General features: G+C 42.3%; 1 protein-coding gene across 7 annotated transcripts in view; it reads left to right on the top strand.

Annotated features, from left to right (window-relative positions):
• LOC139695196 (tropomyosin Per a 7.0102) overlaps positions 1-15,446 on the top strand; it is a 67,267-nt gene that overhangs the window by 22,181 nt on the left and 29,640 nt on the right. For 3 of the 7 annotated variants that reach the window (XM_071593879.1, XM_071593874.1, XM_071593875.1), the window contains exons 2-3: positions 789-958; positions 7,640-7,765. In XM_071593879.1, the coding sequence (XP_071449980.1) occupies positions 845-958; positions 7,640-7,765 (240 nt within the window). In that variant the 5' untranslated portion in view covers positions 789-844. Of the gene's footprint in view, positions 1-788; positions 959-7,639; positions 7,766-13,112; positions 14,721-15,446 lie in introns of those variants that run through there. The other 4 variants (XM_071593873.1, XM_071593872.1, XM_071593869.1 and 1 more) reach the window with 4 other exon arrangements.

A 15,446-nucleotide genomic window follows, 5' to 3' on the forward strand; every position in this document is an offset into this window, starting at 1 on the left:
TCAGGTCGATGATGATGATATAGTTACTAATACCGGTCGTATTAAATTTTATGTTGTGGAAAATTGCCAATTTTTAATTAATATTGCAATACATTAAAAATCATCATTTTTCTATAATAAATTACTTTTTTAATGGATATCAATTTTAAATAATCAATACGGAATATATTTTAGCATAATTTCTAGATTTTTAAATTATGATTGGATAAGGTTTATTTAATTGAACTTTTCTTGTTCACTAGAGTATTAGAGCGTCTTCAAGTGTGCGTACCATGTTTAACCAAAGTTAGTTCAGGCCTAATAGATTAGTGATTCCAAAAAAAATAAAGTTACGTTATTTAAATTACTGGAAATATTCGGAAATAGCAAAACTATCGTAAAATTAGGCATTCAAATGTACAAGTTGTACGTAACTGTACGTAACATTTTCAGTGGGTAGCAACAATTGTGATGTACGCTCAAAAAGATCCATCATAACTTTTTCAAACTCTCCGTAACAATTATTTATAGTACATAGCATCAACTGCATAATGTGAACTCCTTTTACGTAGTTCAACTTTTGCGGTTGTGGCACTGGGTGGCTGAATGAAAATATTCACCTGAGGATTGGTGATTTATAAACGCCTAACGTGGAGATACATTTCAATTGTGACCTACCCCATTATTGATCATGACCGTTTATCCTGGACCTTTTACATTAATTATTCATAACTTTATTTTATCTCGGCGTCCTTGACTCTTTGAAGAATTTTTGACTGAGTCCCTGTCTTCCCCATTTCTCGTTTCAGATATCCCCCAAATCCGTCCAGTTTTCCCCTGAGAGTGACAATCTCAAGCCGCCGCCATGGACGCAATCAAGAAGAAGATGCAGGCGATGAAGCTGGAGAAGGACAACGCGATGGATCGCGCCCTTCTCTGCGAACAACAAGCTCGCGACGCCAACCTCAGGGCCGAGAAGGTAAATCATTTCCCTTTACCCTCTCCCCAATTCCAACCCCCCCTCGGGGTCAGCAAAACTCGCAATGTCCACATGAGTTAGTTTTCCAAGAACCGCAAAAAGACTATTTTGTTCAGCAAGGAATGAAACCACTTAATTGAACACCCTGGATGTTGGCTTTGTACGTGTGGACTTACCAAGTATTAAGTTCTACAACATGTAAAACCCACACATCATGGTGCGGGGGACCAGTTCCTTTCTCTATTCCGACAGTGGCTCCTTAGGAAGATCTGGTTTCCGAAATATCACGTAGATCTAGCGGAACATCGGCGCCTAAAGACGTCGCTCTGCCACACGCCGTTTAGGGTGTGGTGTTTGGTCAGCCTTGGGTGAGCCTCACCTATCAAGCTAACTTTCGGATTGATTAATGTGGTTTACTTAAAAAAAAAACGTTTTCACCGTAAAGATTTCTAACAGTATTCCTGATATTTTACGTCAAATATTATCTCCGAAGAGAGATACCAATATAATAAATAGCAAATGTAAAAAAAAGTTTAAAATGAGTTTAACAGCACCTGAGAGGACATTGCGGATTTGTCATTAGTTTTTTGTAGGACTTGATAGGCTTTGCTGCAGTTCACGTGGTGAATTATTCAGTAGATAGTGCATATTTGTATTCGAATTTCTCCGAAAGCACGGATAAAATGGAATTCAAACTAGTTTTATTCTCGGTTGTGAATATTGGGCGACTACATAAGCTGGCGTTATTATCTCAGTGGACTGAAGTCATGTGCATAACGGGTTTTAAACAGGACAGTTCAAATATGGAGATAGGGTCTATTCGTATCAATTTACTAGAGGATTAGATGCTTTCGGAAAAGTGGGTGAAATCTTTCTATCGAGAATTAAATCTTTTGCGGCGAGCCAGTTGCTGTAAATACGACCAGTGTCCTACTAAATCAGTTGGCTTGGACCAGTGGGCCTCAGAATCTAATTTCGTGGTTCTCTCGGTGGGCATGAAATTTCATCACGTAGCGAAGGACACATTGACGATGATTACGGGTTTCGAATCGATAGCTTTCAACATTGGAGTATTATCGAATTATTCGCTGGTGAAATGATTTCACTTTGCCCATTTCTTTAATTATGAGGTGTGGGCTTCGGATTTTCCGCAGGGAGAGAAATTGGGCTCCCCGCATTGTTTTTTTAGATAACCTCCCAAGCCCATAGTTTCCAAACTTTCTTGAATGGCGTCCCCCTTTACAATAAATTGTTCATCGATAACTATCTTTATTTAGGGGAACGAGTAACTAACTATACTAGTGGAAGAATTATGGGAATGGAAGTACTCTCAATTCATATACTTTGTGAGCAATAATTTATGATCGCTGATCAATATAATGTCAACTGCAAATTAAAAGAGTTTCATTCACTGATTTCAAGCATGGAAGTCATATTGATGAGAGTGTATTGAGTATTTGCTTTTCATATAAATGCTTAGGAATATCTTACGCTCATATCTATGTTGAAAGATAATCACTAACTCAGTATGAATAAATTAGTCGAAGACTCCTTGAGGAATTGTTTATTTTTCAATCGTAACAAAAATATTTAGGACTTTAGGTTTTATTTTTTAAGCAATCCATGATGTTATTTCACCTCTCCCCGTTGATTAATGGTCCACTGCCTTTTGTCTAAGGGAACTCGCGCAAAACAATGCTTGATTGCCGTAGAAAAGAAAATCTTCAAAGTATTCATTGATGGAATTCTAGTCTTGTTTTCTAGTCTTGAACATTAAGTACCTCAAAATAAATAGTATGCATATTTAATATGAATTATTCTAGCGTTTCCTCTCTAAAGTTTATATTTTGTATAAGTACTTGAAAAAGAATAAATGGATACATTCTTTTTATTAATGTGAAAATGTAGAAAATTAATTCCTTAAGGGGGCGGCAGACATTGACTATAGCGTAGGGCGGCAAATGGGGTTAATACGCCCCTGTGCAGGTGTTTTGGCCTGCACTAATCTGTTGTCTATCTCCCTTCTGCTTGCTCTATTACAGTTAATCCTTCTCCCTATTAGTTGAATTCTTCCTCTAAAGTTCTTCCGTTAATTTACTTGAAAATTGTATTTCTTATATCGAAAACGAGTCATTGGGTTAATTTTAAGGGGAAATTTGCTAGAGTAGTAGTTAGTCATACCATTTCCATGCAGTCTAACATCCTCTCCACGTCTTATTTCTCCTCTGAAATGCTAGCTGCCATCTAAAAACCACAGATTGGTCTTCTTTCCTTCATGAACCAGTGTTCTCCTTTTTGGACGTGCTTTCTTTTTCGATGCCTACATTAAATATCAAAGGGGATGATGGGCATTTTAACCTTCCTCTTTATTTTACTTTATTTGTTACTTTCACTACAATCGGTCATTGATGTCCGCGCATTTGCATGACCTAATAAGATTGCAAATCGCTATCCACCTCTTAGTCGGTTCAGTTTTCCTCAGTCACCCATTAACCTCATTAATTTACCCATGTTATCACCGAGGCTGGAGTGAGCTGCTCATATGCTACGTGGCTCGATTTAAAATACACTTTATGCTCCGTGGACTCAAACGTACGTATGTTTGTACAATTGATATTGAATACAATGCATAGTAGCATATCAACCTTTGCTGTTGTTTACATCGATTGGTCCACTCATGTGTACTTGCAAATAATTCTAATGCAAACAAAGTGAACACTAAAAATGTATATTAAAGTAAATAATTTGTACGAAGCATATTCTGTCGATGGGCGAGAGATTAAATGACCTTACCCACGGGTCTCTAGTTAGTCCCTCTCGTTTGAGTGGAGATAAATAATTTGCACGATTGTCACAGTTACAGTTTTGACGTGTTCATACTAAACGGAGGTTTTGCCGAGTTCCCCGGCGCCTGCGACTCTAAAAGGATGATCAAAATTGTTCATAGGATTGAAGCGTGTCGTACCCATTTGGCTCCGTGACTAATTTTATTTTCACTCTTTTGTGAAGTGAAGGATTCATAATCACCTTCCCAGACCTCGGAGGTGAGATTTCCTTATCCCCGATTCGTATAATCTACAAGCATTTCACTATCCCAACTAACACAGTGAATGACCGATATTTCCCCAAAAGAGAGCACGATCAATTGATTGGGGGTTGTCGTTCTTGAAAGTTCACCAACCTCTCTCGTGTGGACGTTTTAGGACAATGAATGGAGATCATTTGTAAATTCGGTCTTCAATTCATTAAAATGAGAATGAAATGGGCCCAAAAACCTTCGTCGAAAGCGAAACAGCCCAGTCCACAGGTATTTAAGTCCCAGTTTAACTTAACAGGTATCGAATTTACCGAGAAATCGACGAAAGTACGTTGGCATCAAAGTACTAATGATCATGGAAACTAAATGATTTTTATTTCGCAAAAACTCGCGCGCACCTTAATCATTTAACAATACACCTTCACCGATGTAAGCAATCGACCCGCGAAGCCGATCAACGACGGTTCTCACATTAGGTGGGAAACTGATAAATACGTTTTTACACTTCACCTAAGCTTTTGATGGATCACCGAAGCGTGAAATTGAAAATAAAATACCGATCCATTTCTAAAGACGGTTGAAATAGGCGCTTAATTTTTTTTTCTCCCCCGCGGAAAACTTACGTCATCTCGGATCCAAATGAAATCGTGCCTGTCGCCAACAAATCAATCTGTCTCTCACTGATGGGAGGAAATTGTATCCCATTACAAAGGCTGCTGCTATGTGAACAGCGGCTGTAATGAACCCGTTCCGCTACGTATAACGTGGTTGGATATCCTCAAAATTCTCTCTTCGCTACAGGTGCGATGACAATTCTTTTTTTTTCGGCCACCCATTATCGCTGGAGCCCCAAGGTCACCAGTTATAAGCATGCACTGCAGACCTCGAGGCCATGAGCGGCATGAGGTGAAGGCCTGGACGAGTTAGCTGGGACTCCTGACTGGAAAGATAATGGAAAAAGCGTCTCGTTCGCACTGATTATCAATCCCCCATTATCATTCCATAGGTTCACAGCCGCTACTCGTAACGTGAGAAAATAAAATCTGTTCATCATCCTTCTTAAATATGCCTGATTTTCGAGATAGGTACTCACTCCTCCACGTACAAAATGGCTTATTACCTCCAGTCAAGTCATTTGTATTTTTACACTCGTATTTATTTCAGGGTCAGTTCATGTCTAGTAACAGAAATGTAATTTCAGATATTTCAAGATGTACCATTTTATATTTTGAGGCCTAACTAAGTGCACTGCGCATTTTCTTGGTGTGGCCTTATTCCAAATGTACACTTGATAATTTTTTTTAATTTTTCTACTCCTAAATTTCTAAGCCCGTTATTTAATTATCTTGAGAAGCCAATAACTTTGACTTTGCTTTAAGGGATTGTCTCCATATCTTTCTGAGAAGAAAAGAAAATTAACTGATAGAGAGACTAAAAAAGTGAATCTTTTGCACAATGAACTTAATCAAATCAGTAGCATGTCTATTTCATTCTTTTCTCTTTCGATCTCACGATCGGGATTCTCAGGTCATCAAACTGTGAAGTCATAATATTGACTATTAGTATCAGCGGTGGTCATACCTAAAGATCCTTCAAGTTGCTCGTGATTTTCTCCATTCGGTAACTTCAGTTTGGTGGGTGCCAGTGGACTCTGTGCAGATAGTTATAGAAAAATCCCCATGAGCCTCATTTGCGGCTCGCAAGAGTAGGATGCAGTTCGTAACCCTTAGTTTGGTCATGCCCATTCTATCTATACTCGCCTCGTTTCTGAAATGCGCTCCAAGAGGGAAGTTAGTTTATTCAATAACGTTTGTCCAATCGCGCTTGTGGGGAAAGGTGTTTTGGGTCAAGGGTAGTCTGGTGTGTAATCACCCCCCGCCGCACAGCCTTTCGGTGATTCGGAGGGTACTACATAAAAACTAATAAATGAAAACTATATGTTTCGGTACTGATTTCAAAGTAATAGGAGGAGCGTGTATAACGTACTTATGCGTGTACAATTACGCCAATTCCACTTTGAAGGAGGTGATATTTATCGTTACCCTGATTTCGTTTCGAAAGACGTGCGATTGATGACGTCATGTGTAACATTTAGAATCGCTGTCCTTTTTGGAGATTGCGATTATGGGGAAGAGATGTGGAAAATGAACTAGTGTACAAGTTCGTATTAACCAACCCTTTGCGAATACAATGAAAAGATCCACGGTCCTTTATGTAGTAGTAGTAGTTTTGAGGGGAGGCGACCGACAGCTAAGGTCATTTGCGCCATAGGGGATGGACAGGAAAGGATGAAGGGTGGAGAGAAACCCGGCGTCGGCATTAGCCTACTCTTTACGAAAGGCGCCAAGGGGTCCGCGGCTTAACGTCCCATCCGACGGACGGCGTACTCACTCAAAGTGCCCTCCACAAAGCACCTCAAGTAGGGATCGAGATACCTCTGAAAAATATTCAACACCGCCGGGATTTGAACCCGCGCCCTCAGGGTGGGAAGCCAGTACGTTAGCCCCCGCACCATCTCGATCCCCGTCCTTTATGTCTCACCCTATTAAGCTTAAGTTCATTTCCACAGCACATCCAAGTGGACCAATCAGAAAAACTGATGCCACAGAATATCGAATCTGTGACTAAATCCGCGTATACCAGTCCATTATATAATTCACCAACAGTTATTTCGGCAGACGACCGACTAGTGAGGTGAAAATCAGGCGTGGTATCCTATAAATGGAACATGATACTGTCTGATATTAAAGCAATTTTCGGCTAGAGTAGTATTCATTCCATTCCAAGGTTTCAAAGTTACTGCTTCATATTGAGATCCTGATGATTAGACAGTGACTTCAAAACTTGGGTGGTGAAATAAATGCTTTTATTGTGGGAAATGGCTATTATTTCAGAGTGCAATGGTCATTTTCGTCATTCGATCTTCGTGGATGTCCCATAGGAAGTGTGGGTGGAGTGGGTAGAGTGGGGCCCCTCGGGGGATTTAGTATCTTGCTAACGAAGGGATTCAAGAAATTAAAATGTTAACGTCCCATTCGATTAACGGGCTACTGCTAACAGTAGTTACCGCAACAACCCAGCGCAGTAATTTATTTATTTTTTATTTATTTTAGTACCCTGCAAGCCACCGCTAGGGTGTGGGGCAGGGGTTGAATACACACCAGATTAATTTTGACCCGAATATGACCCTACCGCGGTTGGACAATGTTATTCGTGTTACTGACTTTTATTGGACACCAGTTGCAATGGGCATGCCACCTAGCGGCATATTTTCTTTAATAATAATGTATTACATTCATACATTCTATGTATTGGCAAAATTGAAAGTCATAAAGATTTGATTAGCTATTCAGCATATTACGTATTTGTGAAATTAGTAGTTTGAGGTATCGAAATCCTGAAACACCATTTTCTGAATTCAGATTCATTTAAGCGACCATTCACACAAATAACGACGAAATGTGTATAACGATCTACTGTTCGAATGAAATGACGGGTGACGCTGAGGATCGCTGGGGTACTAAAAATTGCGGACTTATTATCCCATTTACTATTGCGGTTTTGGGTGGGGCTTGGTGTTCCTGAAAAATTGCATCCACAGTGTCTTGTTTTCTTCTAATCCGATTTGTCTCCGTATCGCACAGGCTGAGGAGGAGGCCAGATCCCTCCAGAAGAAGATCCAGACCATTGAGAATGAACTTGACCAGACACAAGAACAACTTATGCAAGTCAACCAGAAGCTTGAGGATAAGGACAAGGCTCTTCAGACCGTGAGTGACCGACCACCCTATCCACTCTCGATTATACTTGAATAAGGGCATACGCTGTTTCAGGTTTAAGGATGTATAATACTCTGGGCTGCCACTCACTATCTTTAATTGCCCAGGGTGTTTCAAAATAATCTACAATGACAGGCGGGTCCCCCTAAGCGAATAGAGAACGTAAATTTAAATTTAAAATGCGGATTAAATATGAGATATTGCAATTTTCATTTATGTGCGGGAATATCTTGATAGATTATGATTCACTCAGTACATTTTGAACTATAGAAATACCGAAATTGTAAATATTTGAAGTTTGTGTAGGACCTGAACTCTTAAATAACCATTTAAATATTCTTACATTAAGTACTCGCATTAATTTACGTTTTTTCCACGTTGGCGACCATCAATTTGGCGACCAACCTAAGGACCGTAGTTTTTATCTTAATTTTTCAGGCTGTCGCCAGATATAACACCCACAGTCTTTTGTGGATGGATAATAATTCAATCTAATTTCATGTCGATTTGTAAAAAAATAAATGCACAGACATGTTCTGTGGAGCAGCACAGTGATATGCATTACCCTTAAATGAGAAGAAAAAGCAAAGCTTATACATTTGAAAATTTTTGTTTGCACTCGTTTTAATTTCCACTATAATAAGGTGGTGAAATAAGTCAGTCTGAACAGTCAGATGAAACCCTCAATTTGATTCACGGACCATGGTTTCAACGCTGAATGTTTTATTGAAGTCCGCAGTAAGCATCAATTGTTCCTTCGGCTCCACGCATGTTAGCAGGATTGCCCAGTTTGATTTTATAATTACTTCCCCCTCCAATTAACTTTCAATCATTATTCCGGATCGTTATCTAATGTTTAAACATAAATATTTTTTATTTTGAAATTTTGTTTAATTTTAAATTCTTCGTTTGACAAGAATTTTTTCGTGTGAATTGAATAAATAAAATAAGTTTTTAAACTCTAAAAGTTTTTTGCCGCAATCCTAGGACCCAAATCCTCCTTTAGTATGAAATTGCAAATTTTTTCGCGCTTGAAAAAAGCGGAAATATCGATGTATGAATAATGTGTGCTATTTCAATGTCTTGTTTTAGATATAGATAGTTTATCATTCAACCTCATGCACCAATGTATTTATACCGCTGAGCTGATCAAGGTAAGCCTGAATGACTTATTAAATAGGTACGCTTGTTTATAGCAATTCTAAATTAATTGTAACCGACGCTGGAGGCTAGCTAATATGCAGATGGAGGCGAATGCATACAGGGGATTCATGTTGGAAGTGGATACATACGGTGGAATAGCCACGAGTGGTAAGTTTAATGATGATGAATTTATGTTCTGCTGTGCCCTTGTCATTATATGAAGCCTACCAACGATCATCCAATGTACTATGTGAAGAATTTTAAAATTATTCCCGAAAAAAATGGCATGGAATTTAAGTGGCATATCCCTATCGACACCTGGTACTTCGGAACAAGGAAGTGGGCAAGGAAACTGCTGTCCTAGTTTTTCCTTGACATAGGTATCATGTACCCCCATTAACTTAACGATTCATTCGGTTTGGCCTGGTCGAAAAAGAAAACTTCTGATCGGCCCAATCTCCACCAGTACGCATGATTTAAGTGTAAGTTTAAAATCAACATAACCAGTGAAAAACAGCTGTTTGTAATTCCATGTAGTTTCATTGACCGAAACTACATAGGCGACATCATTGGTGACGCCAATAAAATAGTATGAAACGACGAAATATGGTTTTTAGTTTGTCGAAAATGAGATTAAGTATGGTTGTTCCTGAAGGTTTATTCGACATTTTCGTTTAGTATTTCAAGTTGAACGAAAAAATATTTCCGACCTCTCGAAAATGCTTTATTATTTAAAATCTCCATGGCTGAGCTGGATGAAGTTGCTTCTAAAAGTTTCGGCCTTGGCCTTATCCGTGGGAATTATACATGATAACATCTACCTAGTAATAGTTTCTGCTCGCGCTCCGCGCACAGAATGCGTGCCGATATAATTTTTCGCGAGTGATTTCACACTCCGCACGCCACGATTGTAATTTTGGAACCACCCGGAATTTTTTAAATGTCATTCGTATGCTTGAGGGATAGCAGGAGTGGGAAGTTCTCAAGCTTATAGTCAGACACAATGGTCTAATTTAGCATGCAGATGGTAATCTTTGACACTTACTCATTTCTCCTTCACCTTCCGACGCTAATACTTCGGACGTGGGAGGTCAGCACATAAGCAACCTCCCCGTATTTAAAAAGATAACGGCCAAGAGGGATTCCCTATCTACGTCTTTAAAAGTAGAATAAGATGTTAAATATTTGGGCTAGAATGATTAATTTTCAGTCATCGGTATTGAGGAAGGAGTAATACATGAAAAATGAAGGAGAAGAATCAAAATTGTAATTTGCCACTAGAAAATCAAATGACAAACCACGAGCAGCTTATCGAGTTCTCAAGGCCAGAGACGCCAAGGGAACACTCATTCTTTTGGTAGTCTTTATTTTATGTTTGAATAAGATTGCAATTACGGAGTGCGACTGCCGTGGAGAAGTTATTTTGCTGTCAGATGCATCTCCGGCTCGTCTGACTGCTAAGGTATAATTCTGGCAAGATGTACGCCAGCATTCTTGTAATTTTTTACGCTTTCTTAATGCATCGTTTGATACGAGAAACGGAAGGCTCTTAAGAAACAGCTCGTATGTTCTTTTTTATGTGCTCTGGCTCGGAACATTTGTATATTTTTATTAATAAGCGAGAGAATCGACGATCAAATGTGAACTTTTGATAGTATTTAAGAGCTCATTGTCATAAGCTATCTTGCGACTCACTTGGCGTCCTAAATGGGAAAACAAAATGGTTTTGTATAGTTTTCATCTCTCAGGTCCATGTTTCACCCGGAAAGTTCTTAAAAATAATATTTAAACGTCATTTATACGGAAATAGGTTCCGAAGCGACTTCTCTGCATGTTGCATTTGTTCTTAATTCAAAGGAGAGCTCTAGCAAATGGGGTGTCATTGAAGCAATGATTTCATTTGCCCTTCTTAAACACTACTGATATAGGCTCACTTTTCTTATTTGACCATTTAATTCTCATCTCATTCTGAAAGATTTGAAATTAGGTCATTTGGTAATCGGTTGAATAATGGCTAAAGAGAGTGGTAAAATCGTTCTTCTCTTGTCATGAATCTGATTGTGCCGGCTTGTTATATACACATTTGCGTATAAATATTCTGGAAGCGAAAGAGCCCATCCGAAATGGTCATTAGCTTCTATCGTCACTCGAATACCAGTAAAATCAGGAGGGTGCCGTTAAATATTTCTTAATCCTCGATTTGTACCGCTAAGGGCTCCCGGGCAGCAAGTCACCGATCAAATAGAGCACGATGACCTCAGTTCCGGAGAAAATTTAGCCATGACGGGCTGAAACCCAAATAAATTGCAAGGGCATTTTATAATCGCGAGCTCGCTTTCGGCATGCGAATTTTTCGTCATTTACAAACGCGCTTCAATGCTTATCAACAGCAATCACCTCGTTATGGTGCTATGACCGTTGAAAAAACATCGAGCGTTACTTGTACATGTTCGTATGCGTTTAAAATAAAGAAAGGAAAGAAATAAAAAATCATATTCCACCAAATGGTCGGTTTTCTGAAGGTCGTCAACCGTTTCCATCTCAATGCCCTCTTTCTTTCCTTACTCGATTATTCGTATGCAGCTTTTATGTCAGCATTACAGATCCGAAGTATGTTGAACATTTAATATAATACGTCCTACGTTTTAAATTTGGAATTTTCTAATCAAGCGTCAGCGTAGGGATGCCATCTTCAGTTTTTCAGCGACCACAGTAAACTTATCTATTGTGGCCAAAACTAAGTAAAAATCGTCTTTCGCGCAGTATTACCATATCAACCATTTTAGATCTCATTAACCTTTCCTTTAACTGGAGAAAATGGAATTGAGAAATTGGCTATCGTGTATTTGAACTCACAGAGATAGTGAGTGTATGGAGCGGTGATAATGGGTGGATATACCAGAAATTTCTCAGAAAAACAACTGGTGACTATTAAGGAGATAAAGAGAATAAATAAAAGATTTAAGCGATGCGTCATCATTTCCTCCTTATCGGTCACTCTTCACCGTTCAGTGGTATCCAGATTTATAATTTATTTTTAACTGAGTTTCACTGCGTCACTTTGACAAAAAATGCAAAATAGCTAAAAATTATATTCGCTTACTTTTGCATCTCGAGGTGGACACATGGCAGTTTCGCTGTGTTACAGTATCCCAAAAAAGGTTTAGTTCGTTATTTAAAGAAAAATATAGCGCATTCAATTAATGGAATCAGGATTTCATTTATACATTTATTCAATGGTAGTTGTCCACATTCTTTAAAATAATACCGACCGGTTTCGGTAGTTGGCTGAATTTATTTTCACTATAAGAATGATTATAGTTGGCTCTCATGGCATTCATTACAAAAAATATGACTGTCAACTGTTGAAACCGACCCTTACTGCAATAAAAAGTGTGGAAATTACCAAGAAATGTTTTTTTACGTAATAGAAACCATGGCGACCGGATAAATTTGGAGAAACCGCGCCTCAATTCTAGGGGTGCTCGAAGTAATTAGGGACTCACAGGATTGAAGTATTTATTATGGGTCCAAACGATAGAAAGAGTAGCGAGGTCGAAAGTTCAAGAACAGAGAAAAAGAATCTTCTCAGGAATGATCCCACGACACAGTTCTCTCTTTACTAAAATCCGGGAATATTCCCTGTTGCTCCCGAAAGTCCCTGGCCCCAAGGAACACTACTATGTCATCCCATCGGAGAAGCGAGAGCCGCGATAAATCGAATTCCACGACGGGGAAGAGCGCAAATATTTTTTCCTAACTAGACGGAAGCCGCGGGTAATGCTCTCCTTGGTGTTTCCAGTGGACGACGCCGATGGCGCTACTCTCCGCCTGGGGAGCTAAAAAGATCACGGGGCAAAGGCGGAGGAGATTCGTTGTGTCGTATCCCTCTTCGAGGAGGTGTGCGGGATCGCACGGGTCTCTCTCTCTCTCTCCCTCTTTCCCTCCCGTCTAAAATTAGTTTTTAAATTTAGTAGTTCGCAGTATACCCCCCAGCACCCTTGTTCCTTTTAAGGGAGGGACAGGGCTGTATTCCAGGGTGGGGTGGCGGTCGGGAAATGGTGTGAGGATAGGATTGGGGCGATTTCTTGTGCGTGGGGGACCAGAGGGGAGGGCGGGGGAGTGCTGGGACTCGCCCAAGAGTGGAGAGGGGGAAGGAGCGGAACTTTTAGAAGGCGCATCCACCTCCTCTTGACTCTCCCCCCCTTCCCCGCCTTCCGTCCATCCGTCCCTCCCCCAAACATCTTCTCTACGAAGAAAGGAAACCATGGAGATGCAATGAGTGTGTTTTTTCCGTCGGCATTCGCTGCGACGGAATTGGATTCAATTGGGGAAGTCACTTACTTCGCATTGGCGCCCGTTTGAGAGCATTATTTCCCGACGCGACATACGACCCTCCAGGAGACACGTCCTACCCTCTCAACTTTCTTTCAAAAGCTCTCCCACACGGAACCGTCACCAATAGCCAGCGGTGCGTGGTGATCACCGGTTGGACCATGGACTTTCCAATCTCCCCTTTTTCCTCCTCGGGGACCGACATGGGCGATCCACTTCTCATGTATTCATTGGATATCAGTAAAGCCAGACAAGGAGTAACGGTGTCGACAAATACCATCCTCTGACAGTATTCGTTGACTGACGAAGGCGCACGCTTGCGTCTGCCCCGAGAGATCTCTGCTGAATCTCCTCAGATGAAGACTTCCTTTTGAAGAAGATCCACGATCGCCGTCATCGCGGAGGATCGCTTATATTCCGTCGCGTGAGAGATCTACGATTCCTTGAGTTCCATTTCCCCCACCCCTTCGGCCGCCTCCCCTCTAGCCGACCACTTAAGACTCTACAGGACCGTGGAGCACCTAGTTCCACGAGCAGGCCGCTTGGCGGCGCCTCCTCTCCGTTCTCCGTCCCCACTCCCAGGCCTCCCTTCCCCTCTCCGGCGGCTCACACAAAATGGCAGAGAGGAGATGGTAGCATGGCCGACGAGGAACCCGGGACCATCGGGGGAGATTACGGCGGCGAACGTTTCGGCAGGGGCCACAACAGACGCGACGCAGGTCGTCGCAGGGGCTCGAACCAGGGTGCGGGGAGGGGAGCCCGGAGGAACCCAGCCGAGGGAGGGGGCGGCGGCAACCCTGGAAGGAAACCCTGGAGGTCCCGTAACCGCGGTCACGTTGCTGGGCAACACAGACCGCAGCCGCAGGGAGGGGAGCCGGCGAGGCCCCCGCAGGGACACGCGCCCCCCGCTGAGGAGCAGCCGAACCGTGCTCAAAGCGACACGAGACAACAGTTTAGGGGGGTCATCGTTGAGCCCGTCCCGAAAGTGTCGCCCTCCCCGACTGGGGACCCGCGGAAGCCCTGCCCCGCGGAATCTCCCAAGAGACCACGGAGGCCCGAGTCCCTCCCCGTGCCCCCCATATCGCAGCCCCCGGTCAAGACGAGGGAGTCACACCCGGAGACGAGGAGGAGGTCGTACGCCGTCAAGTTGTCGCCCGCCGCGGTTTCTCCCGAGGACTTCTTGGATGGCGTGGGAAGACGGGTCGCGGGAGACGGAGGAGAGAGCACCCCATCGGACGTGTCGGCGGAGGACCTGGATCCGGAGACGGAGGAGCTGGCTCGACTCCGTTGTCCCAGCGAAAGTGCGGAGGTGATCGCCGAGAGGGAGTTGAGGAGGAGGGGGAGGAGGCGGTGCGCCGACTACCCCGGCTTCGCCTTTGGATCTTCAATCTTCAGCTCGGACACCATGATGAAGTTCAACATCATCCGCAACGAGCTACACAATATCATGAACACTCAGCTGAAAAGGGTACGGGATGTGATCATCACCCGACGACACGACATCACCAATATTCATTTCTCCCTTAATTACCCCTCCCGTGTATTATACGGCCTCGACCACCCTCTCTCTCCCCCATTTCCACCCGCGATTCCCTCCCCCTTTTGGTTACTCCGATCAGCTGATCTACTCCGTTCAGGTGTCAGGTAGTTATGCTCCCTCTCGCGGCGGGCCATGCATATTTGTGTCGTCCCCGGCGACTGTCACGTGATTACACGCGATGCGATTCGGCCTTATGGCAACGTTTGTGTGTGTGTGTGTTTGTTGGAAGCCATACGTCACATCCTGCTTCGAGTATTGTGCGGGAGAGAATTTTATTTTTTTTTGTCCGAGGGGGTGGGGGAGGGGATTGGCTTGCCGGCCAATGGGAAATACACAAGTTTCAGGACTCGTCGCTTTAAGCGCGATTCCCAGACGTGCCTCCGCGTAGATAACCCCGTGACGAAACTTGGCAAAGGCATTAGGTGAGGAGCGAATTCCTGTCCTTCAGTTCCGTTTTTTTCTTCGGAATTCGTATGCGGGGCTGTAAAAGGTTGGCAAACATTAGAGATGTCACTTGCTGAATGAAAATTTTTTTTTCGCCAGCGGCGGCATTCGGTCGAGTTTAAGAAATGACCAGCGTCTTCGTGGCATCCCCGTCATGATCTGACCTCGTCCGCTTACTTTTAATTGACAAGACTCGTGCGTCTTCGTACT

The sequence above is a fragment of the Hetaerina americana genome, unplaced genomic scaffold (genome assembly GCF_022747635.1).
Source record: "Hetaerina americana unplaced genomic scaffold, ioHetAmer1.1.p SCAF_6, whole genome shotgun sequence".
Lineage (NCBI taxonomy): Eukaryota > Metazoa > Arthropoda > Insecta > Odonata > Calopterygidae > Hetaerina > Hetaerina americana.